The sequence below is a fragment of the Cydia pomonella genome, chromosome 2 (genome assembly GCF_033807575.1).
Source record: "Cydia pomonella isolate Wapato2018A chromosome 2, ilCydPomo1, whole genome shotgun sequence".
Lineage (NCBI taxonomy): Eukaryota > Metazoa > Arthropoda > Insecta > Lepidoptera > Tortricidae > Cydia > Cydia pomonella.
Window position 1 is genome coordinate 9,850,919 of NC_084704.1, and position 26,916 is coordinate 9,877,834.

Genomic DNA, 26,916 nt, shown 5'->3' on the forward strand with positions numbered 1-26,916 from the left:
GGCAGCACAGGAGCCGTCAGATTTTTGGCGCGAGGCGTAAATGTGATGTTTTTTGTTCCGATGTAGCCCACAAGATGGCAGAACCTAATATGCACAAGATAACACGTGACGTGTAAATGTGCATGTTTATGGTTCTGATTCAGGCCACAAGATGGCAGACCCTCCAACGCGCACGGTCCCTATTGGCACTTAAGAATCCCCAAGCGCGCAGGCAGCGATTTTGATAGTACCGTTATGCAAGTGTTCTATAAACGTCACAATTTTATAAAAGTTTGATCTAAATTTTAGGGTCATAAATTGGTATTCTTGCGTTCGTGAGACTACGGGGACCACCGAGCAGAGGGCTTACCGCGAACCACGTTCGACGTGTTGCCTCCCTGTCAGACTTAACTTACAAGAGTTACAAGTGCAATAGACAGGCAACACGTCGAACGTGGTTAGCGGTAGGGCGGCTACCGGGAAAATCGAAATTCGTCAATTGCGGGCATTTTTCTCTGTCACTCTAATTACGTCTTAGTGAGAGTAAAAGAGAAAGATCCCCGCAATTTGAGAATTTCGGTTTTCGCGGTAGGCCCCCAGGCCCTCAGGGCGATTATCGTTTTCGCGGCTTCTTTGACAAAATTCGATTTTCGTTGTTCGCGTTGGGAAGTTGTAGTGTTCATATCAGTATTATCAGGTTCAATATATAGCCGGATAGCCGGTCAAATCAGTTTGTCAGTAGCAAAAGGCGCGAAATTTAATTTTTCTATGAGTCGATCACCCTTATCGCCTACATTTTTTTTTAATTTGCCGCTTTTTTCTACTAACGGAAATGGCTTGACATGGGCTTGAAAGACTAGACTATATATTAATAATTAATATAATATTATCCACATATTGTCATGCCGTTGAACGCAATAACAGAAAATCCAACGCCTTGTTCATTTGAACTTGATATGAACGCTACATTATTATATTCCTTTACGTTTCCGAACGAAATTTTCTCATAACCCACTTTATTTTCTTCAATTGTATTGTATTGTGTATTTTGGTATGTTTGTGTCGTATTTTAACTCGTTTCGCGTGAGAAAAAATTAACAAAACAGACAGGTGGTGTAACTTTCGGAATAATGTCGTAGATGAACACAACTATCGTTAGGTACTAGTGAGTCACTATACCAAAAATTAATGGAGCTGAAGGTCTGGGTCGAGGGAATACAAAGAATTGTTTGTGGGGTCACGGAGACTACTACTTGTCAGGTAAGTTCTGGTATTTTTTGTAATTAACTAATATACTGATATTATTAAGTGGGTTATTGGGGCAAAGTTAGCTTTCAATTTGCTAATTAAAGGTTTTTTACAGGATGTAGTTTTCGCACTAGCCCATGCCACTGGTAAAGTAGGCAGATTTACGCTAATCGAACGGTGGCGGAATAATGAACGATTACTGGCTCCTCAAGAATATCCTTTGAAGGTACGTGTTTTTCGAACAGATCAAAGTCTTATGGGGTCCAAATAGAACCAATCATGTAAGATTATATTGGGTAATAGAAACAGTTTATTTTACTCTGGGTAAGAGGAACAATATGAGATTTAAACAAAATAAAATAAATAAATAAAATATGTATAAGTGTTTCTCTTATGCTGTCTAACCTAAATGAAACATCTTATTTTATTATAGATACTAATGAAGTGGGGAGAGTATTCCAATGATATTCAATTTATTTTGAGGCGATCTGATTCTGGAAGTGGTCAGAAGTCATCACAATCAACAAATAGATCTCCAATTGGAAATGGGTGAGTCTGATTATTCATGTCTTTCAACTTGATCCAATTATTTAATCAGTATGTACACATTGCACCTAGTATCATCTTGTAGTCATCCATGAAGATACAATAACAATTCAGACTAAGTTTTTCTGTGCTATCTCATGTAATGTAGGTAGTTAATAAATACTTTGATAAACGCCTGACAGCGCAGGTAGATAGAAGACCCATTCTTGCAATACACGAATACTCCTAACGGTTGTGTTTCCTTGTGCTCCTGTAAATATAATTATCCCGGGGGATTTATTGAGTATGTTACATCTCAAATGTAGTTCAGTCACCTTCACATTTTTCTCAACATTAACCCTGTAACTCGTAGCACTTTAAAATGTCAAAAACCCTTCCTAATTCCTAGCCTAACCTAACCTCTAGCTACTCGGAGACCTGTTAAAGAGGTCCCCCTTACCATTCTATTTTGAATATTTATTTTTACAAATCAAAATTACATTTGTGTGGGAAGTTTTGATTTCTGAGTATGTACAGAGTGTGTGTGAGCCAGCATTGTATAAGATTACTGTTTAATAAAATTAAACTTGTTAATTTTAATGAAATTTAATGTTATTTATGTAGCTCTACACCTTTTCAAGTTTTTTTCTTATTGCTGTCATTATGTGATTATATGATATAAAAAAAATGTGATTAAAAACATGCAAAGGGGTAAATCGCCGGGGCATGACGGGCTCAGCATAGAGCATCTCAAGTATGCGGGCATACACCTGCCACGGGTGCTGGCGATGTTCTACACGATGTGCTTAAGACACGCTTATCTCCCTAGGAAGCTCACTAGGACAGTTGTAGTGCCGCTGATAAAGAACAGAACGGGGGATTTGTCGGACATAGGAAACTACAGGCCCATCTCTCTGGCAACTGTTCTCGCCAAAGTACTTGATAGCCTTATTAATGAGCAACTTTGTAGATATGTGAAGCTGCATGATGCACAATTCGGCTTCCGTCAGGGATTGTCTACCGAGACTGCAATATTGTGTGTTAAGAGGGCTATCAGGTACTATAAAGACAGGAATACACCCATATATGCGTGTTTTCTGGACCTGTCGAAAGCATTTGACCTGGTTGTGTACGACGTACTGTGGGACAAGTTAGCGAAAACGGGTATACCGAGGGAGTGCGTCGAACTGTTAAAGTACTGGTACGGCAGCCAGGTCAATTGCGTGAGATGGGCGGGAGAAGACTCAGACGAGTATAGTCTCAAACGTGGGGTTCGTCAGGGTGGACTAACATCTCCCATTCTGTTCAACCTCTACGTTAATGGGTTGATCGAGGAGCTCAGCAACACACATGTCGGATGTCATATAGAAAGAACGTGTTTCAACAACATCAGCTATGCAGACGACATGGTGTTGCTGGGTCCGTCGAGCGACTCGTTACGAAAACTCATCACTATATGCGAGGGGTATGCTGAGGAGCATGGTCTTAGGTATAACACTAGCAAGAGTGAGTTCGTCCTCTTTAAAGCCAAGAAATACAACCCAACAACAATACCTAAGATCATGCTTTGCGGTGTGCCCCTGAAGAGAGTGGAGAGGTTCAAATACCTGGGGCATATCCTTACAGAAGATCTGAAGGATGACCTAGACCTTGAGAGGGAGAGAAGGTCGATGGCGGTGCGTGGTAATATGATTGCCCGCAGATTTGCAAGGTGTAACGAACAAGTCAAAATGACGCTTTTTAAAGCATACTGTCAGACGTTCTACACCTGCAGTCTGTGGGTAAATTTTACCCAAAGGTCATACAACGCACTGAGGGTCCAGTATAACAATGTCTTGAGGATGCTGTTGCGACTGCCCAAGCACTGTAGTGCATCTAGCATGTTTGCGGAAGCGCGAAGTGATGACTTTTTCGCAATCAGACGCAAGCGTGTTGGATCATTACTTAGGCGAGTGCGTTGCAGTGGCAATAGCCTCCTCAGGACATTGTCGGAAAGCCTAGACTGCCCTACAACAAAATACTGGGTCGAAGTCGCCATTGGAAGGGCCAAATAGGAAGTTTTTTGTTTTTATTTGGTTTTTGTTTTTATTTTATGTGTTTGCTCAAACTAACATAGTTATTAAGTCTAGAGTATAAGTACTAACATAATATGGATCTTTGATCTGAAATAAATAATTTTTATTTTATTTTATTTTATTATTTTTATTTATGTTTTATTATATCTAATCTTAGATATAGGTCTATCTCATAATTATCCATAGCAGATTTTAATGTTGTTAGTAGAATGCGTAAATGTAAAAGTCCTAATTAAAGACAACCATTTTATTTCACATCATTTACGAGCCCCAATGCAGAAGAGTTCGGCTACTATTTAAAATTGAAAATAACTTTTTTTCAAAGTCAAATCTAGTAAGTAATTTTAGTAGCATAGGAGCAAGAATTAAAAAAAAGTGTTGTAAAATTAATCAACTTTATTTCCTATATAATACAACAAAATAATATTCAAGTATTGCAATAAAAAAATACAATTCTATCAACTACAACACATAATATTTCGGCTATCGATCTTGAGTACGCAAAATAGTTCGCCTACCACTTAGTTGTCTTGCCTTTACTCTTAAGAACAGCCTTGATCCTCAATGGCATCGTCGCTACCAACTCTTCGCACTCTTCTGGGGTTATAGACTCCCAGACAGCGACGATTTTCTCTTTTAAATCACTTTTTGACCTCGATGGAAACTTGCGTATTTTTATTTTCCACCACAATGTTTCAATGGGTGACAAATCTGGACTATTCGACGGCCACTCCATAGTGGGGATTCCTTTAGACTCGAGCCAAGTCTTCGTGGTCTTCGCAGTATGGCAAGATGCCCCGTCTTGTTGAAAAGTGTAGACATTTTCATATTTCAAGCTTGGAATAGATGGAATTAAACTGGTTTTCAAAATGTCCTGGTATTTCGCTGCATTAACAGTCCCTTCTACAAAATGCAGGTGGCCTACCCCTTCTGCCGACATGCAACCCCATATCATCACAGACCCAGGAAACTTCACTTTTCTCTTAATGCAGTCCATTTCTTGATGAATGCTTCGTCTTTATTTCGAATGATTTTTTTTCGTTCATCGCCGACAGTTACTTCAAATTTTGATTCATCACTCCATATTATTTGACGCCATTGCTCAGTAGTCCAATTTCAGCCTCTTCTTTTTCTGTAACTCCGTTAGTAAAGGTTTTTCCTTGGCCGTGTAAAAACCATTCTTTTGAGAACCGTTTTGCAGGTATCCACTGAAACGCCTTTCTGGATCATATCACGCCATTTTACGGTAAGTTTCCCCGCACGAGCACGGCGGTTTTGTTTGATAATTTTCTTTAAAACTCGGTTTTCAGCTGCACTCGTCATACGCGGTCGACCAGACTTCTTCAAACACGAAATTGTGCCGTGTTTCTTGCGATGCTGGATGATTGACTGGACAGTAGATCTTGGCAGTAATAAATCTCTGGCGATTTGGTTGGTAGATTTCCCACTCTCACTACTGGAAATTATAATTTTCCTGACTTCTTCTGTGACTGGTTTTTCGCGGCCCATGTTGCTCTAAATTACTTATAATAATGAAAAAATACTTGGAGTATGTACTTATATGTATGTACCCTTTGACATATTAAATGACAATGGGTTCCAAATTTATTTAAATCATTTTTATTTATTTGAGTAATAACATTAAAGAGGCTTAACGCTAGGCATGTACAAACTATTTTGCATCAATTAAGAACCTGCCGAACTGTTTTGTGAAACCATACATGAATGAATATACCTAGGATTTTTTTTTCTTACATTGTATTTATTGTGCAATAGTGTAAAAGCAACGTTGTATTTATGGAGTATAAGGCCGGCGCCCCACTGCAGCGCACGCTATGTACACGACCCACGTTCCTATACAAAATTTCGTGGGCTTGCCCACGGTTTGTATTAAAACGTGGGCCGTGGATGTAGCGTGCGCAGCAGTGGGGCACCGGCCTAATATTGTAGAAATCGTTTGCTGCTAATGCCTTTCTAGAAATAAAACGAGTTGATATAGAGTCATATACTTAATAATCTATGACTTGACGAACTCTTCTGCATTGGGGCTCGTAATACCTAATGAATACATTCACGCTTCAAGACCAACACTATGCTACACTCCTACACTACCACACTTTTCTGATAGTTTCTGTTTTGCCTTTTGAACCTAACCATATCATATCTATTTTTTTTTAATACTATGTCGGTGGCAAACAAGCATACGGCTCGCCTGATGGTAAGCAGTCTCTGTAGCCTATGTACGCCTGCAACTCCAGAGGAGTTACATGCGCATTGCTGACCCTAAACCTCGTTTCGCCTGGCAACCTTACTCACCGGCAGGAACACAACACTATGAGTAGGGTCTTGTGTTATTTGGCTGCTGTTTTCTGTAAGGTGGAGGTACTTCCCCAGTTGGGCGCTTCGTAGATCTGGAATGACTTCCACTGGCACTGCCCTACCACACAAAGCGAGATGAAATTCACAATGCCCATACCTACTTACTGTCAAGAATTTATAATTTTGGGAGGTTACAGTTCTAGCTCAACCTACTTTTAATTATCCTAGTAAGGGATGTTTTTTTAATACATTGAACTTAATTTTCATGTAAATATTTTCTAAAACGGCTTTTTACGAATTTGTTAGGTTGGGAGGGAGAAGTAAGTGTTCTTTCAACTTAATATTGATCTTTTAGCAGTTTGTAGTGTCCGACCGAAGTTTCGGTTTCGGCAGGTTTCGGAATAAAGATCGTGTTTCGGCCGAAGGTGCGGTTTTGGCGCAATAACTGCCGAACGTTTCGGTCACACCGAAACTTATGACTGTACTTTTGCATCTATTTTTTCAACTTCAAGATTTCAAAAGGAGTTCTCAATTCGGTTGTATGTTTTTTATTTTTAATGATCGTTACTTCATCCATCATTTCTGAACTGATTTTGAAAATTATGTTTTTGATTGAATTTATATACATACAGATTGGTCCCGTATTTGTCAAAACTCAGTTCTGATGATAGGATCCATGAGGAATGGGGAAGGCGGCTGAAAGCTAATTGATAGATGGCGCCACTAGAGTTTGAGACAACTCGACCAACTCGTTGCACCAATGTCAGTGCCGGATTAACCATTAAGCAAAATAAGCACTTGCTTAGGGCACCACGTGTAGGGGGGCACCAAAATCGTAGGAAAAAAAACGCGCAGGCTGCATCAGCATCGCAGTCGTAGTGTAGTACTTATGTACAAGAAACTTTTTGATACGTGTTCAAGTACCTATCTAATAACGAAGGGTCCTAAGAGAGTGAGGACACGTAAGTACATCTCCACCCTTACGCGGAGGCCATCAAAGCTCATGAAAAACACCATGGCCAAAAAATCTTGCCGTCGGGCTTGTGGCCAACCGATTTTCTCGACGTAGATTACCGATTTTGTTGCGTATTTTGCTCTCTTGCACGCCAGATGTGTCGGCCAGGCCGAGTTGCTGCAGTGCCGCGATGGCAAAGGCCGAAAAACAAAAGCATCTTATTAAGTTGCGCTTTCGAGTTAAGCCAAAGGCCGAGCAGTAGGAGGACCATGATTACATAGGTTCGATTTCAAGCCACTCTTTTGCAGTTCGGCGTTAGGTCTTATGCGACGCCAGGCCTTCTACTTTATGCAAACTGCCTCACTTTCGCTTGGCCATAGATCCAAATCCAAGCTATCCTCTCTCGCAGCTGGGCTGCCTTGTTCACACCTCGCCATTGTTGGTTGTATTGTATGATAACGCGCCGCGATCGGACGCTCCGGACGTCCATTCATACCTCGCCTCGCCATTGGTCAAATTTAAGCCTTGCTTTCTTCCAGCTCGACCTTTGGCCTCATCCGTAAGCGCCGATCGAACGCTCCGCGCATTCAGCCTTAGACTGTGCCTTTAAAAACACTGATTTAAACTTTCACGATTTAGGCCAAACAAATTAGATCCAAAAATAGCGTTTTGAGGAATTAATTCCCAGCAAGCTGGAAATTGTTTTAATATATTTATTTGGTCCTAAATGCGTGTAATTCGAGTTTGATAGAGATCCCAGGAGGTGTGCATACATTTTGGGATCCTTAGGAGATATTTTTTTCTTTGGATTCCCTAACCACTCGATGTAGAAGGAACCCACTATCAATTATAATAGCACTTGGTGGATCAGACACTGGTAAGAAAGCGATTTCGGATTATTAACATGATTTTACCAAAAATAAAAATGTCGACCTTTTTTTATAATTTACTACGAATACATATTAAGGCACCTTAAACAATCAATCAATCAATATATTTTATTGCAAGAACATAGTAAACTTACCTACATTTCGGATCCTCAGATATCAATTTTAATAATACTTGTAATTAGAACAAATTTTCCGTCGGCCGTAACGTTTTCGATTTAGAAGCAAAAAAGCTGAAAAAGAGGAAACATTTATGCACACCTCCTAGAATGGAGCAAACTCGGATTACACGTATTTTTACTATTTTTAGGTCCGAATTCGAAAAAAATCTAATTGTATTGGCCTAATTGTGACACATTATTATTTAAGAAAATGGTACTTAATCGCGTTTGATTAAGTTCTAAAATTACCTCCAACGTCAAAATAATGATGTCGACTTTACCCAGTCTACTCCGAGACCATGGGGATGCCGCCATCCTTGAAACGTCTACGTCTGGTCAGAGGTAATTTTAAAACTTACCCTATTAAGTCCCGTTTTCGTAAACAATAATTTGCTATTTAAGACATTTGTGGCCATTGGTACTTGTTCTGACAAGAACCAATGGTCAATGGCTAAGCCCCTTACTGAAGCTCGGCCTTTGCCCTCACATGAATGAGCTTCGCAGGAAAGCTCTAGAGGTTGCAAAACCCTGTGCAGTGTACGGCCTATGTCTTACGTCTTCGCTTACACTTGGACAATGGTTGGCTTGGCCTCCGGACTTAAGCGATGCACGGTCTTCGAATTTGATTACACTTGACCTTACCTACTGCTGCACTACTACTGCACTACTACGACTGCACTACTGTACTGCTAGTACTGCTGCAGTACTGTCAATTTCCATGATAAAATGATGTGATGGATTGAAAATTCTATTCTCAGCAGTAATGCGGCAATAAACGTCACTCAATTTACCAAGAAAATTCAATGTAATCTTGATGAGGGGGCACCATGGTCTAGAAATGCTTAGGGCACCAAAATGTCTTAATCCGGCACTGACCAATGTTTAATAAAACTTCATAATTAAACTCTCTGTATAAGTATTAAACTTTGTATCTGAGGCCGAGAAACTGTCGGATAAAGTTTCAAAGCCATTCAAATAAAAAGTTTTGTTTTGACAGGAGCATGTAGGATATTTTCATGTACGTAATAATCGTCGTAAAAGTTTGGCAGCCGCCGTCCCCATTGAGGGAACTCTTCAAATGTGAAAGGCATACATATAGTGATTTTTGTATTTTCATCAACAAATCAAGCATTTACATTTAAAAAAGTGACATAATTGACGAAGTGGAACTGCTGATGCCGATCAGAATGGAACTCTTCAACGAAGCATAGTTCCGTCTTTGTTATGTTTGTTAGGCAAATTAGGTTTTCAAGACAATTTTTTTTAATTTCATTGTATGAAATCCAAAACAATAATCTTTCTTTCTGCGGTATCCCTCATTGAAGTCAGTTTTTTTTTCTTAAAAATTATTTAGTGTAAAGACTATTCAATTTACTAATCGGACACCCAAAATGGATATATAAATCAATTAGTTGGTCTAGAATCGTTTAATTTTTTTTATAAACGTAATAAAATTGAACCCAACGATATAGAAGAGAGAATAGAATGTAAATAAATTGGTAAAATTACATTTTTGACGCATTTCAGAATTTGCAAATCACATTCGTTTAAATTATTCTTATGTTTTAGCTTCTCGCCTATCATTTCTTAAGTTCACCTTTTCAATGCCCCAGTACCTACTTACCACTCCTTTTTGAATTCATTAGCTCCACCACTGCACAAAGCATCGATAGTAAGCTTCTGTTGGATGGTATCTAAGATTTATCGTTTTTCGTTTCATTTTTTTATTATATTCGCTACCTACCAATAAGTTCCTTTGCAAAATAGAACGCAAATTTTAGGGCACTGGAATAAACTGGCTGTCAGGCAAGAACTTTCTTCCTGAATTTATCAGTTTTTATGGATTTCTCCTCATCGGGTACATTTCATCCTATGACAGCAGTGTAATGTCCCCCTTGTTAAATTACTTTATATATATTTTTCGTACATATTGTCATCTATTAAAATGCTACGAGATTAATGTTTTTCATTTCTCATGCTCTGAAATAGGGTAATTGTTCTATGAAGTGTGCAGAAACGTAACACAGCATTTTAGTTTCAAAAAGTTTTGTTTTGCGATAAGCAATTGAAGTTATGTTTTAAATAGATTTTATGCCTTTTTAGGGTCCCTGTATTGTATATTTTTCTGATATTTTAAACTGGCCCTGTGTAATTTCGCGAACCGATAAGATATTTTTAGAATTTAACTAACTTCTGTGTCTCAGTTTCGTTCTCAGCTCAAGTGGCTTCCTATTCGTCTTCGCTGTGACTCTCATGTTCTTGCCCTCCTTTAGGGCATTCTCTTTAACCCCGCTACACCACCTTATCTCAAAGAGCGTTTTTTATTGTTAAATGATAGTACAGGATATCAGCTAAAAGTTGACATCAAAATTATAGCCCTAGTTAAAACACTTCACATGTTACACGAGTCCAAACTAGACTAAAGTTCTAAAGAAAAATTGCCGTCCGCCCGAATTATCATTTGGAACTGAAGCAACTTACAAGGAAGGGTACCCAACTGTCCGACTCCTATTTGATTCATTTTGATATATGTTATAGAGTAGTCTAAAATAACGGACACGTATTTTTTTTTAGCTGCCCAAACTCAACCTATTGGGAGAAATTGTCCTCCAAAGTACTATAAAGTTACTAAATCTTCTAACTCCTATAGAAAGTGATGCTCAAGCAACTTGCTAGTTAATGGCTTGTTTGAGTATATGTTTGAGAGCAGGAAAAAATAATGTACACGTGTTTTGTTATATCTGCTTAAACTCAAGTTTTCCTAAAAAAAACACCCGTCTTTATGTGTAATTAGTGATAAGACATTATAAAACTTCGAATGTCGATTGTTTTAGGAAAAAATGAGTTTTAGCCGATATAACAAAACACGTGCAAGGCCGCTTATCGTTGCTTGTTAGTTCTCCATAGATTACTGTGGCCAAAATCGAGAAGAAACTGTCCAAAAATTGAATTTAGCAAAGCGCAAGTACCAGGGCCTCATGAGTTACGAGAAGGTGTCGCTGATTAGCCAGGCCGGGCCGGGCCGGGTGCGTATGACGGTTGCTCGCGTATCTTAGTTGTATACTTTTGGTTTGTTTACCTATATGATTCTACTAGTTTAAAGTATTATTTTTGTTGACTTGTAGGAAAAGTATTGTATGCAACGTTGTATAAGTAGGTCAAAAAATGCTCGTGGCGTACTCACGCCACTCGCCTTTTTTGATCCTTCTTATACAACGGTTGCATAAAATACTATAATTTGCGTTTGGTTTAGAGTTTAGCAGTGAATACTTGCCTGTGCAGTGATTGCACAACTAACTTGCAATGTACTACATTAATTAGATGCATTGCGGAAAGCATTTGACTGTCCGGGAACAAATATGTAGCAATAATGAATGAGAGCTTGTTGCGAGCTGTACGTCAATTGTTTTTAAATTAGCAGATTAAAAGAGGTGTATGAGTGTCTACTCAGTAAATTGAACAGGCCTTATTGGAGCTTAGTTGATTGTGACCTTTACAAATAAAACTTAGAATAGGTACATTTTATTTTACGCTTTTCAGGGTTCCGTATGTATGTATGTAATGGCAAAAAACGGAACCCTTATGGATTCGTCATTTCTGCCTGTCCGTCCGTATGTCACAGGCAGCCACTTTTTAACTATAAGAACTATACTGTTGAAACTTGGTAAGTAGATGTATTCTGTGAACCGCATTAAGATTTTCACACAAAAATATATAAAAAAAACAAAAAAATTTGGGGGTTCCCCATACTTAGAACTGAAACTCAAAAATTGTTTTTCATCAAACCCATACGTATGCGGTATGTATGGATAGGTCTTCAAAAATAACATTGAGGTTTCTAATATATATATTTTTTTTAATTGAATAGTTTGCGCGAGAGTTCCAAAGTGGTAAAATCTGCCCCCCCCCCCCCTGTAACTTCTAAAATAAGAGAATGATAAAACTAAAAAAAAATATATGATGTACATTACCATGCAAACTTCCATCGACAATTGGTTTGAACGAGTAGTTTTTTTTAATACAATTTTTTTTGTAATGTTTTTTAAAATTTAATTTTAATGGTACGGAACCCTTCATGGGCGAGTCCGACTCGCACATGACCGCTTTTATTACTAAACTTGTTTTTTTTTTTGTACCACCTATGCGAATTATTTACTTTTTCATGGGTAACGGTTCAACAAAAGTTTCGGTTTCGGCAAAAAAACATGTTTCGGTCGCACACTATCAGTTTGCGGTTCAAGTAAATTTGGTTGTACATACTTATGCTAAGACCTGTCCAATATATGTAAAGTGAACCGTAAACTGCTATATCAATTTCCTCAACCATACATGAATAGAGAAATAAAAATTTTTGTTCAAATTATGTTTCAATAATTTTAGGAGTCATAACGCATCAAAGCCCAACATCTTGGACAGCCAGAACTCACCAAACAGAACAAACCCAGGACCCACTTACAATAACATAAGCAACACCTCTCCGGGAAATCCAGTGGGTGTGGTGAAAGGAGTACAACAATCCAAGACTCCAGAATCTGATAGTCCTGTGCTTAAAGATGTTCCGCCTTATAGGTAACAAGTTAAGAATCTTAGCATATAATTATAACAATGGTGCTTTGGTAATTGAGTACGAGTACTATTTCTTGTGTTTGTGTGTGTTTATAGGATTACACAATACAGGTTTAAAATATAATTTACAGAGTTTTTTGATTTACAGAAGTTTTTGTATAAACTTATGTACCTCATTAGTTCTAATCTTTCTATTTCTGCACATCATTGGCATTTAGGACAGCTAATTCTACAAAAAATAAATTCAACTAAATAAAACACTTAAAACATATTTCAATCAAACCATAGAGGAATAAGTAAGCATAGAGCGCTTACTCCATACATCTGTTTTCTTATCAAAACGCCTATTGACAAATTTTGTGCATGAACTATTCAATGGATTGGGCCATTAACTACATAACTACATGCATTATGCAATTTAATGGTTGGTACTATTATATACTACTATATACTATATACTAAACAATGACAGAAAATTTTATGATTTCCTAAATACATTTTATTAGTGAAATGTAGTAAGAACATAGAACATACAAAATAAGCTGTTTTAAAAATGTACCTCTAAGTAATAGCCTGACCGATTTCTAAGATCAAGTTTCCCATACATTTAAGTGCCCATTACATACACACTTTATCAGGCCTGATATAAGACCCGATTTCGGGCCCGAGAAAGAATATTTTTCCGTTTCACCAAATATCAGCACATCGTTTACAATATTTGAAACGTAAAAAAAAATGGTTCATATGCAAAAATATCAAACATTGAACATTTTTGGCAATTGAGACAAAGTATTTTTTACGTTAAAATAATTCTACGGATTACACTCACGTATTTTTAGTCACTCGCTCGACATGTTTCGGAGAGCTTAGGTCTCCTTTTTTTCTTTTAATGTTAGTATGTGTCACGACGGTTTAAATTCGATTATTTTTTACGTTTCAAATATTGTTAACGATGTCCTGATATTCCGTGAAACGGAAAACGATTTTTCCACAGAGAGAGCGGTAGAGGGGGCACGTGTATCCTCGCGCACAATCTTTTGGAATCTAAACCGGTAAAAATTCCGGCAGGTTTAGCTACAAAATTGTATTATGAATGTTGTGGTACAGAATTAGTCGGTCTTGATATTCTAGTATTCTGCATATATAGAATACCAGAGCAAAATAAAGCTAAATTAGATCTGTTTTTGCATAAAATAGAGATGTTACTAGTGTTACTATACTTTGTTACTGAAAATTTTAAACGAAAAAAATTTGTATTCTGTAGCGATTGGAACATAGACATATTAAAAGAGACTTCACTTAAGAAATAATTATTAAGTATCTTACAGATTTTCAATTTTAACATTCACATAAATACACCAACACGTTTGAACTCTTGTATAGATCTAATCGTTAGTAATATAGGCAGCGTCGAATCATAGTTGATAATGATATATTTGGGTCTTTCGGACCACGAATCAGCTCAACTGCTTGAAATTAAAGCAAATAAGCAAACTGTTTCAACATGGTTTGAATTCAAAAGAGATTACAGCAATGAAAACATAAAAAAAAAGTTTATTATATATCAGCTCTATCTTTCGACGTTTTTAGCTCAAATACGACGTCAGAAGCATTAAAGAATATTTATGATATTTTCTGTTTATTATACAAACTATGCTTTCCTGTTATAATAATTTAAATTACAAATCGCTCAAAGATAATAAAATGGCTAACGAGAGGTTTAAAAAATCCAGCAGAACTAAGCGAGAGCTATACCTTAAATATAGAGCCAGCAAGGTAAACAGACAGAATATTAAAGTTAAATTTAAAAAAAAATACAATACTTCATTCAAAACATGTCTGTTTAAGGCTCAAAGAATTATAAATGACAAATACATCAAATATAATAAGAATAAATGTAAAGCTACTTGGAATACAATTGCCACGACACGACATTACATAATAATTATTCTAAGAATGAAAGTGACATTTTGAATTATGAAAATAAATTAATATCTGATCCGTATGACATTTGTAACTGTTTAAATAAATATTTCATAAATTTGACATGTAATAAGAAACACCAACCATCTGATATGACTGTTAATAATTCTTTATATGATCAAAATCTATACAATACTCTGTAGCAAGAAATAAGAGAAAGAATGGTTTACTCGCTACGAGAAATAAACGTTTATTTTAAATTTAGACATAAAAAAAGAACATTAAAAAAAATTGGGATCACCGCAGGAATCTACAGATAAACATTTAATTCACACTAAATTATACAAATCCTATAAATGTTATCCATCTAACACGTGCCACGGAAATCAAACACAAGTAATAAATAAAAAGTATCTGCCACCGAAATCAGAAATACATCCAGTTAACTTTAAGAAGAAACGTGCCACAGAAATAAAACTTATGAAATGAAAAAAATACTGGCTAAATCTTTCTTGTTCCCTATTGGTACCAGTAAGGAACGGCCAGGAGTAAAGTCTACATAGCATAAAAATATTACAGAATTTAATGTATAAAATACACAGAAAAAAAACCGTTGAATGTGTGTGAGCGTTTGCTAAAAATAGTTCATCTGGTTGTATTAATCAAAAAAATATTAATTGGACACTTCCCTTGAGAGAGACAGCTGCGTAGAAAAAAATAGGCTTAGGCCTATGATGCACCGCGTCAGCACAATAGGCACCCCCAACGTTCAGGCTGACGTCGGTGCTGTAGGTAGCTATCCCGGACGAACTAAGCCGGGTTTCGTGGTAGGCGCCTTAGTCCGCGTCCTTAAACGCAATAGTAAAAATATGCTTCCCCGGAAAGAAAAACCGCGACAAAGAGCGGTTTTCCCAATTTATAACGCGACAATCGTTATCAACAATAACAAAGGCACCGATGAGCAAAATTAATTTTATTCCGCTTTGAAAGATCTCATCAAATATGATCTCACGATGACACATTCTTCCTCTTTTCTTATTATTTTGGCAGTTGTCAAACCAAACTCTCGGGAATCAACCTACAAAAAAGGTATATTCAACGTCAGAACGGGAGCTGCTCTCGGTTATGGAATCAATTAAACATTTCCGCGGTTATCTCGATGGGATGAAGTTCAAAATAATTACGGACCACATCGCTCTAAAATGGCTCATTACCTTAGATAATCCAAGTGGCCGACTAGCTCGTTGGGCTACTCTGATATCTCAATACGACTTTGAGGTCGAACACCGAAAAGGTGCATTAAACGTTGTCCCTGACGTACTTTCTCGTCCCCAAGTCGGTTTGATTTCTTTCAGGCGGGGTGACAGCATTACGACAGATCCCTGGTTCGAGAGGGTGTTTACGGGTACAATAAGATCACCACAAACATTTCCGGCGTATGCAATACGAGATGGTATTCTAATGCGTAAGATGGCAGTTGATAATCCCTTAGTGTCCAACTCCTGGCGGACGGTTTTGCCTAAAAGTAAAATAAGAGAGGCGATCGCCGAAATTCACAACGGGTTCCCGAATGTTCATCCTGGGGTCATGAAAACTTATTTGAAATTAAGAAGTTTATACTATTGGCCAAATATGTATCGCGATGTAACCGATTACCTTGCGGAATGTCAAGTCTGTAAAGCGTACAAGATTTCTAACACGCAACCGCGTGGGCAACAGCTCTATCCAAGACCTGTATATGCTCCACTAGATTTAATTTCTTTAGATTTGGTGGGTCCTCTTCCGATAGCATATTACAGATATCGATATATTTTAACCATAGTTGATGTTTTTACAAAATTTGTTTGGTTGATACCATTGAAGAAGGCTGATACGAGATCTATTACGGTTGCTTTGGAGTTGGAAGTGATATTGCGCTATGGAACGCCATCCAACGTTCTTTGTGATAACGCGACTGTTTTCCGTAGCGTGGCTTTCGTAGATTTTTTAAGGTCTTACGACATTCCCGGTCCATGCTACACACCCTATTACTCGCCTCAGGCCAACGTCGCAGAACGCTACAATCAAACCGTAATCACGACTCTTAGTATTTTGGTTGGTAATGATAATCGCACTTGGGCTAGGAATTTGCCAAAAGTAGCTTTATATTTAAATTCATGCGTAAGTCTCGCGACTTCGTATACCCCTAATTTTTTAATGTATGGACGTGAGGTGGAGACAACACGACAGCGTGCCCAAACTCAGACTCCAGGCCTAGAGTTGGCCCGTAGTCGGAGTGATCGCGCCTTGAGTCTTGTAGCACTTCAAGACATTTATGCGAAAGTTGCTGATTCCCTGTTTCTTGCTTTTCAACGGAACGCTAATACTTATAATGAGAAAAGAAAGGCTGTTATGTTTCAGCCAGGTGAAATGGTATGGCGGAAGAATTTTCAGCGTTGTTCTGTCGGGGAAGGAACTGGCGGGAAGTTCGCTCCGCGGTTTGTTTCGTGCCGCATAGTCAGGCGTATTTCGCCACAAGTTTATGAACTGGCTGACGTGAGTTCACCTCACGTTGGTTTCTATCATGTTAAGGACATCTTAAAGTAAGTTGTCATAATTTAGGTTTTTTTTTTTGTTGCTAACATAATTCATTTCGTGTGTGTCATAAGCTACCATTGGTTTTGTTTACGCATTGTTGCATCTACGCAATATTCATTTGTTATTAGTGTTTAAAGTTTTTTTAATTGGTTAAGAAGAAGGGACACGTTGGTTAAGGATTAGATTAGGGTTTATGTATAATGTTCAAAAACCCTTGTTTGTGGGTTCATTCCCTATATTTGTAACATGGCTATGAAGTAATACTAGGAACTCTAGTCTATTAAGTAGTTAAGTCGGGGGTGTTGGGGATATTTGTGTTGAGACACCTATCATAACAACAACTTTTTTTGTGTATGTTAGAGGATGTCTGCAGCATTACGCTTTGGAAGAAACCTTTTTTGTAGGTTGATTCCCGAGAGTTTGGTTTGACAACTGCCAAAATAATAAGAAAAGAGGAAGAATGTGTCATCGTGAGATCATATTTGATGAGATCTTTCAAAGCGGAATAAAATTAATTTTGCTCATCGGTGCCTTTGTTATTGTTGATAACGATTGTCGCGTTATAAATTGGGAAAACCGCTCTTTGTCGCGGTTTTTCTTTCCGGGGAAGCATATTTTTACTATTGCGTTTAAGGACGCGGACTAAGGCGCCTACCACGAAACCCGGCTTAGTTCGTCCGGGATAGCTACCTACAGCACCGACGTCAGCCTGAACGTTGGGGGTGCCTATTGTGCTGACGCGGTGCATCATAGGCCTAAGCCTATTTTTTTCTACGCAGCTGTCTCTCTCAAGGGAAGTGTCCAATTAATATTTTTTTGATTAATACAACCAGATGAACTATTTTTAGCAAACGCTCACACACATTCAACGGTTTTTTTTTCTGTGTATTTTATACATTAAATTCTGTAATATTTTTATGCTATGTAGACTTTACTCCTGGCCGTTCCTTACTGGTACCAATAGGGAACAAGAAAGATTTAGCCAGTATTTTTTTATTTCATAAGTTTTATTTCTGTGGCACGTTTCTTCTTAAAGTTAACTGGATGTATTTCTGATTTCGGTGGCAGATACTTTTTATTTATTACTTGTGTTTGATTTCCGTGGCACGTGTTAGATGGATAACATTTATAGGATTTGTATAATTTAGTGTGAATTAAATGTTTATCTGTAGATTCCTGCGGTGATCCCCATTTATAACGCGACAATCGTTATCAACAATAACAAAGGCACCGATGAGCAAAATTAATTTTATTCCGCTTTGAAAGATCTCATCAAATATGATCTCACGATGACACATTCTTCCTCTTTTCTTATTATTTTGGCAGTTGTCAAACCAAACTCTCGGGAATCAACCTACAAAAAAGGTTTCTTCCAAAGCGTAATGCTGCAACTCATACAATTTTCTTGAGACCGTCTGATGAGAGTGAAGTCCACAAAATCATTTTATCACTGAAAAATAGTAAAGCCTACGGATATGACGAAATCGTAAACGTTGGTTCTAAAATCATGCGCTTCTTATATATGCCGTCCTCTCAGTCATATTATGAATGTTTCCTTTTCTAAAGGAGTCTTTCCTGCAGAGTTAAAAGTGTCTATAGTTAAACCTCTGTATAAATAGGAAGATAAGTCAGACCCTAACAGCTATAGACCGATAACTTTAATACCAGTCATATCAAAAATTCTAGAGACTTAATGATTTCCTAAACAAATACGTCATTGTAACACCTAAACATTTGGCTTTCGTAAGGGGAAATCCACTACACTTGTCTGCTTTAATCTAGTTAAGAGTGTCTCAGAGAGCCTAAACCAGAAAACTCCTATTATGGCATTTTTTATTGATTTAAGTAAGGCTTTCGATTTCATTGACCATTCAATTCTCCTGAATAAATTAGAGTTGTACGGCATAAGAGGGAACGCTAATGAATGGATCAAAAGCTATTTAGAGGAGAGATTGCAGTGTACAGAAACGGATAGAGTTATTTGTAAAAATAAAAAAAAGTTACCAAAAGGAAGGGTTTCCTCAAGGTAGTATCCTCGGCCCTTTACTGTTTTCAAATTGCAACTAACGACTTTTCTAGCTGTATTAGTCAGGCCTGTATATTTACCGATGATACTACCCTAGCAAGAAAAGGAGACAATTAAAAATCTTCTTGAGGCCAATGTAAACAAAACCTTAACAGACGCCGTTGCCTGATTCAAAAGAAATAAATTTCAAATCAACATAGATAAGACAAAAGCAATGAAATTCTGTAATTATGCTGAAAAGCCATTAGCTTTAGATATTATATATGATAACGCTAAAGTAGAGTTAGTAGACAATTGTACATTTATAGGATTTAATATTGAGAAGCGTTTAAATTGGAAGCATCAAATAGACCACATTTGTAAGAAGTTGAACAAGTTTGCCTTTGCTCTAAAACGACTGAGTCAAACAATCTCATTAGAAGCAGCGATATTGGCCTATCATGGATACGTATCATCAGTGATACGCTATGGTTTAGTTCTTTGGGGAAGTTCCACAGATATAGAGCAAGCTTTTATATTACAAAAAAGAGAAAATACTTGGTTTATGGAAAGTTGCGAGCCACTGTTCAGGAAATTTAAAATATTGCCACTCCCGTGTCAAGATATAAAGCAAGCCTGAAGCCTGCCTATTTGTTAAGGAGAAACCTGACTATTTTACATACCGCTGTGAGACAAGTACGAAACATACGAGGGCACAATACAAAAATGCATCGTCCTCCTTGCCGCTCTGTATAACAATTTACCTGATGAAATTAAATTAGAAAATAAATCGTTTAAAATAAGTTGACTAACTGGTTGCAAGAAAAGTGTTTTTATAGTATTAAGGAGTACTTGGATAAATATAATTAGGTATAATAAGAATTGTAAATATTGTATTTAGTAAGTAAGCGATGCTCTCAGCAGCACATTGCACATTCCATGTTGTACTTGCATGTACTATTTGCACACCTGCATGCAGGCACAAAACAAATAGGTACAGAAGTCAATTAGTATGTAATGTACTTCACTTTTCATACCTACGCTCGGCGGTCGCTCTAGGGTTGTCATCTATGGCTTATGCACAAAAAACTATCTTGGTAGTGGCACTTGTATCTAGTTGTTTAATTATTTTTGAGAATGCAACGCGAAGAATGAAAATAGAAATTAATAACAACTAAAATATATAAATATTAATTTCATTGTTGTATTTGTAATACAACAATGACATTAATATTTAAATATTTTTGCCACAGAAAATATCTTGCGACGATTTCGACATTAGCGAAATGCACAATTTTTTTTAAAGTGTAATATATTCGCATTCTCATGTACAATTATCCTACAAAACAAAATTATAAACCTGACTACTATTATAATACAAAACGTGTACAGAACAGAAACATACAAAATTTTACGTTTGTCCATTTTCACTATTGAAAATCCCTAAATTACCCTAGTTACACAATTTCCATTGCCCTATCCGTTTTAGACCCAAACCTACCAAATGGCACTAAAAACAACACAATATCTACACAAACAAAAAAAACATGTTTTCAAACTTACGTAAGGTGGCATGAATTTACTTTACTAAAATGTAGTTACTTCGTTTATACTGTTTAAAAATAGGAAACTATTATATAAAACGATCTTAGACATATTCTTCGGGGACCGGGGCGGAGCACTTACCTATCTACCTAACTGTTCTGTGTAACGTTAAAACGAACCATCGAAATACAAGCAGATACCTACTTACCTCACTGAAACCACTGGTCGCTTAAAAAGCGACAATTCATCGTTTAATGTTGAATTTAAAGAACCGTCCACTGGACAGTTATAATAACTTTTTTTTGTTGCTCCATTATTGCATAAAAATGTTCACGTCTCAAGCGAATGGCGCTCGCGCTCGCACTAGTCCCAACCAGTCCGAGATATCGTGTCCGTGAGCAGTGTCTATGTGTGTGCGTTGCTCGAGCGCACTTTGTAAGTAGATTGATTTCTGTACCTATCTGTTTTGCGATGCAGGTTGAATACGATGGACCTATTAAAAATTTTAAGCTCTGTAATTGTACCGTGATCATGCAAATAAATAATTTTTGATTTTGATTATCAGGTCCGAAATCGGGACTGATTTCGGGCCCGATATCGGGAATTGTGGATGTAATTGGCGCTTTACGATGGCATACTTGATCTTAGAAAAACGGACAGACTATAATAACATGGCATAGGATTAATTTTGTCTGTTTGATATTATGTAACAAGGCCCAAGGGCTACTCTACGAATCTTACTTGGTTAAACAAGTACCAAACGTAACCAGGGAACCACCACCACCTTACCGGTCGCCGCCGCCCCCGACGCAGTCCCGCAAGTCGCCAACCCGCACGAGGCCGCGCTCCTCGCACATGTCCCCAGTGAGCTTGCCTGAAGAGGAGCCCCGGAGTCCTGAAGCCGTCACCTACAACAGCCAGTACAGGGAGCTCGTGTCGCTTGTCAACTACCAGAGGGAGAAACTCACCACGCAGCAAGCTGATCTCATTAAGGTGAATCTAGTTTTGATTAAACAAGTACCGTAAAAGGGATTCCTAGATTAATGTAGTAGCAGTGTAGTCATGTGGACTCTTATTTTACTATATGTATGATGAGATGAGAGATTATAATGAATCTGAATATTACATTTTTGATAAATATTTACCATAAATTGAGGTTTCTCCGACCCTGCAAGGAGACATGGTGCGCTTATTGGACAAATTTATAATAAGATCAATAAATTAAGTGATAAAAGTTAGTCTTATATTCTTGTCATTTCTTAGACAAATTGTTAAGCTAAAACTGTTATTTATTCTGTGCATAAACGCATTAAGTGTTTTGCAGTATGATGCTGAAATAGGTTTCTGGGAGAACAAAGGAAGGGAGCAGGAACGGCAAGTGGAACTCCTGCAGCAGCAGATCAGCTCTGCCGACAATCAGCTCAGAATAAGTACTGAACAGGTAAAGGCACTTTCAAAATGCGGTTTCGTTAGAAAATCATATATTTGTTCTTAACGAATACTAAAAATGTACCTTTACAGTACATATGGTGCTACTTTACGCGAAAATTAGCATATTACTTTACTGTGTCGATCATTTAAAGGGCCATATGCACTGTAAAACGTTGTACGATACATGTGCGAATAGGTTATTCGCAACTCGTGTCGATTTAAAACACTCCCTTCGGTCGTGTTTTAATTTATCGACACTTGTTTCGAATTTCCTATTTTTCGCACTTGTATCGTAATGTATTATTGAAAATTTTGCGTCAAAATGGTCCACAGCCAACAGAGTTGAGAATTAGGTCATTAGATTATTTCTATGAACTTCATTTCGTTATATGGGCACTAAGCGGAATTCCATTGCAGAACTGAGATATTAGTATTTCATTCAAAATATCGTCACCCGTATTTCCTATGCAATAGAGTCCACGGGCGAGCGCTGCAAATGGTTTGACGCGCTCATCCAGCGGTGGGCGAACATCTACCCCGCAGCAATTAATTTACTTACTTTTACAGTACATATGGTGCTTCTTTACCGCACTAGTGCGCAAATTAGCATATTACGTTACTGTGTCAAACATTTAAAGGGCCATATGTACTGTAAAACGTTGTACGATACATGTGCGAATAGATAATTCGCAACTCGTGTCGATTTTAAACACTTCCTTCGGTCGTGTTTTAATTTCTCGCCACTCGTTTCGTTTTTCCTATTTTAATTTAATTATTTTGTCTAATTTAGAATGAAAACAGTCGAAATTGCATTCCCGCGTGCAAACAAATGACTACGCGCGCATTCGTCGAGAGGGCGCAAGGTCAAACGGGCTAGGCGCGCCGCTCCAATTTTACGTCTTTCTTCTTAGAACATCTTCTGTTTCACGTTTGGAACTGTGGCGAATCTTCACTTTCGCTCTTATAGAATTTCCTATTGATGCAATGTACTAAATCTTTTTTCACAGGAGCGCAATCCAAAGCGCTCCGCTTCACGCGTTACGTATGAAATTATAGCAGTAGGCGAGTAGTGATATGCTAATGAATAATAATGACTTATTTAACTATTATTGACTTGTTTACGATATAAACATTAATTATGAATACGTAGTATTTATTACATTGATTAGGTACTATAATTTTATTATTTATGGGAGTGCAGTGCACAAGCGCTCCTTAAGCCGGGCCGCCGCATACCAGTATCTCAGTTCTGCAATGGGATTCCGCTTGGTGTCCATACAACGAATATAAGTACATCAAAATACTTATCTAATAATTTAATTCTCATTGCTTTTGGTTTTTGCATCATCGGGCTTCATACATAGTTGCCCATGGTCCTTTCTTGTTTTGTAATTTTATTTCTTACAACAAACTATAGTTTTATACTACATAAAATTGTCCCTTGCATGCAATGTTAGTACTTTAGCACACGATCCATTAAAATGCGCTTGAAACTGAGTGAAACGATCCTTCAATTACGTAGACTTACAAAATTGTACATATTTTATTAATTTTTCAAACTATACCAAAATTCACATATTGTTAATTTGAACTCAATACAGAAGCTTTTCGAGCAGGTGCAAGCGTTAACCTACTTAGAAGAAGAGAGTGAAATCGTAAAACAAAACGAGAAGACCCTGAAATCGGAGATAGTGCTGGTGCGGTCGAAGCTAGCCAACTGTGAGACTGAACTGCTGCAGTGCAAGAATAAGATACGGAAGATTATGGAGGAGATCCATAATGAACAGAGGATCATTAATAGTAGACAGCAGGAGAATAGGTAACCATTCATAAATTCATTAATTTAAGTCATTGTCAGTGATACATATGGTAACAGGAATTCAATAACACAGTTAATTAAAGAATAATGCTTAATGAGCATATTTATTAGATAATTCATTAATTTGAGTCAGTTGTCGGGTGTCAGACCGTCAACATCTCCAGCATCTCCTGAGTATGCCTCGTAGAGAGGCGAAACACGTGTCGAGTTTTGTACTTTTGGTGGTGGGTTGTTGTATTTATTTGCGTATTTATTTTTGCGGTGGGAGGGTGGGAACATTAATTGCATGTAAAAATACGCAAGTAAGTATAACGGGTTAGCACTGATTGACTAACACGTTATTTTCTCGCGGATTAGCAAAGTAATATTTCTTGCTTTAATATTTATTAAAGCTACGCTCGTGTGTAACCTTAATCTGGATAGAAAATACAGTTTATTTGGCAATAAAAAGGATATAACTTAAATTTTACATTTGTCATTTGTTACAGACAAGCTTTAGAAAGATCGATGTTAGCTGAAGTAGAAAATTTGCAAACTCAAATTCAACAAGCAAAACATGCAACAGAAATAAACCATTTGACTGCTGAGAACTTAAAGCGCGAGGTTTGTAAATATGTTTTACTTTAGGATTGTAAAAAAATATTTTTCACCACACCAGCTCGGAAAGGCTCTCTTTATTCTTCAAAAACTGATAAGAAAATTTAATTTTATTCACAAGAGTGGCAAAGTGATTATGTAGATGCAAATTTTAGGTTCTTGCATCATGTTGGTTGGTGCATTTGTCTTTTAAGTGATGATTTTTAATGATAAATATTTAATAGCATTAATTTGAATTTTATTCGTAAGTAATGTTTTACAGTTGCTAATTTCTTCGCGTTGGTGTGGTGGAAATGTTTATTTCTCTCGGTAGTAAATTTAGTTTAACCCTCGCTGCGCTCAAGATTACATTTTTGGACCTTTCACTTGCTCGGGTCTTAATATTACCACAAGGAGTTAAACAACAACTTTGAACCCTTGTAAAACTAAACTCATGAAATTTAAGCTTAAATAAAGATAATATTTTTTGTAGGTTGGAGTTTTAGAAGACGCAATAATGGAAAAAAAGAGACAAGTCGAGCGACTCGTACAAGAAATGAAAGAAGCTAATCTTCAAAGTCTCTCTGGCAGTGTGGACGAACTTAGACATCCTCTTGATGGTAAGACCCTGGTTAACATATTCGACATAAGATATTCAAAAGCCTCGATCTTGTCATGTTGAGTCAACCTGCCGTTAACAGTAACCGCCGACGATTACTGATTGCTATCTTTGCGAACGTGTTTTCTCTTAATTGTTGAGCAGTATAAACCAACAAGTTCGAAAAATTATTTAGTAAACTTAGTTACTAACATACATAGGCTATATTCCTTTGGGTATATCAGGCCCTGAACATTGCGAGATAAATAAATATTTGCAATAAGTTAGTGTCTAATCAATAATCGCATCCATTCCTCAGGATTATGCAAAGCTGGCAGTGCACGGAGAATTATAGGATCACCTCGGCAACTGGAAAATGCTGCACCCACCAATAAGAATCCACATGGTGTATGGGTTTAGCCAATTCATCAAATTACGCGACTGCCCTTTCAGTATCAAGCACATTGAGTTAATTTAATCCAAGATGACCCTTTTTTACCAGAAGATCTTTTACGTTTGGCAGAGTATTATGTTATGATACCTAAGTTCCTATGTTAATCACTTACGGTTGCCATAGCGGTATATAAGCGGTGATATTAAGTTTGACCAGCAGATACGTTTATGATTAACATTTTCATAAAGAGAGGTAATGTATTTGTACTAAACATTTAGTTTATTTATAAATACTTTTCCCACAGTTAAGAAATGATCATTATAATAAATGTCGCATGAAACAGACATAGGAGATTGGATAGAAAATAAACGTGCATTTTCTTCAAATGTTTCTTAGGTGTTAATTTAGTGGTATTTGTGTTCAAATCGTAGTGTCATAAATTATACTTAGGGTCACAAATTGTGTCTTATCATATCATATTTTAACTTAAGATTATTAGACGAATTTTTATTAACTAATTATAGAAAGAATTACATTGGATTTTTTTATATTCTATATAGTAAAAGTATTATCATGTCTTGCCATCCTCATAAAGTAATTGTACCTTGAAAATTTGACTTCATAGATATTCTTCGGAGGGAACAAACGTACTTATCTACTCAAACGTCTCATATGTATAAGTGTTATATATCTATACCTACATATTTACATAATTAGTTATAGGTGTATGCGGAACATTAAGAAAGATGATAATTACCAATTTTCTGACTCATCAGAACAAGTATTATAGTATAAAAATAATACAAATGGTACTATTACTTGAACGAACTCCTAGTTATATTTTCTTATATATCCTAGGTATTTTGAGTAGTTAATGAATATTTTGCAATACAGATATGTTTAATGATAATAATCTAGTCGAAAATATAAGCCATTGCAATACTTATGTATGAACCAATAGAATTATCTCGTGTTATAGTGAAATTGAAACTTAAATTATGTCAGCATTTATGGGAAACTGAGTATTTGAAAAGTATTTAATTAGGCCTAATATATTATGTAATACGAACCTGTATGTTACTTGTAATCTCTACTATTATTGTGCTTGGTTTCTATAAAAGTAGTTAGAATGTTTGTCTATAATTCATATATCAAATAAAGTGATTTAAAGTACTTATGAGCGTATCATTTATACAAAAAAACTAAGTTCGAGTATATATGACTAGTCCGGAGTGTTCAGATGTCCACACATATTTTTCCAATGTATTTAATTATTTCCTTAAGGTGGTTCGACTAGGTTACCCAAAGCTTAAACTTCACTAGATGGTGCCAC

The 26,916-nt window shown here is 36.9% G+C and overlaps 1 protein-coding gene across 3 annotated transcripts; it reads left to right on the top strand.

Moving 5' to 3' along the window:
• The first annotated feature begins 641 nt into the window (after window positions 1-641).
• Window positions 642-26,756, top strand: LOC133533421 (ras association domain-containing protein 8). Of its 3 annotated transcripts, none has more exons than XM_061872402.1 (10): window positions 945-1,239; window positions 1,343-1,453; window positions 1,661-1,776; window positions 12,530-12,718; window positions 21,536-21,758; window positions 22,090-22,206; window positions 23,798-24,015; window positions 24,504-24,618; window positions 25,085-25,211; window positions 25,509-26,756. In XM_061872402.1, exons 1-10 carry the CDS (start codon window positions 1,168-1,170, stop codon window positions 25,607-25,609), a joined length of 1,389 nt encoding a protein of 462 aa, XP_061728386.1. In that variant the 5' UTR covers window positions 945-1,167; the 3' UTR covers window positions 25,610-26,756. The 3 variants fall into 3 exon arrangements, with proteins under 3 accessions (XP_061728399.1, XP_061728386.1, XP_061728394.1); XM_061872410.1 differs by having other exon boundaries at window positions 953-1,239; window positions 23,813-24,015; XM_061872415.1 differs by lacking the exon at window positions 12,530-12,718 and having other exon boundaries at window positions 642-1,239.
• The last annotated feature ends 160 nt before the right edge of the window (window positions 26,757-26,916 follow it).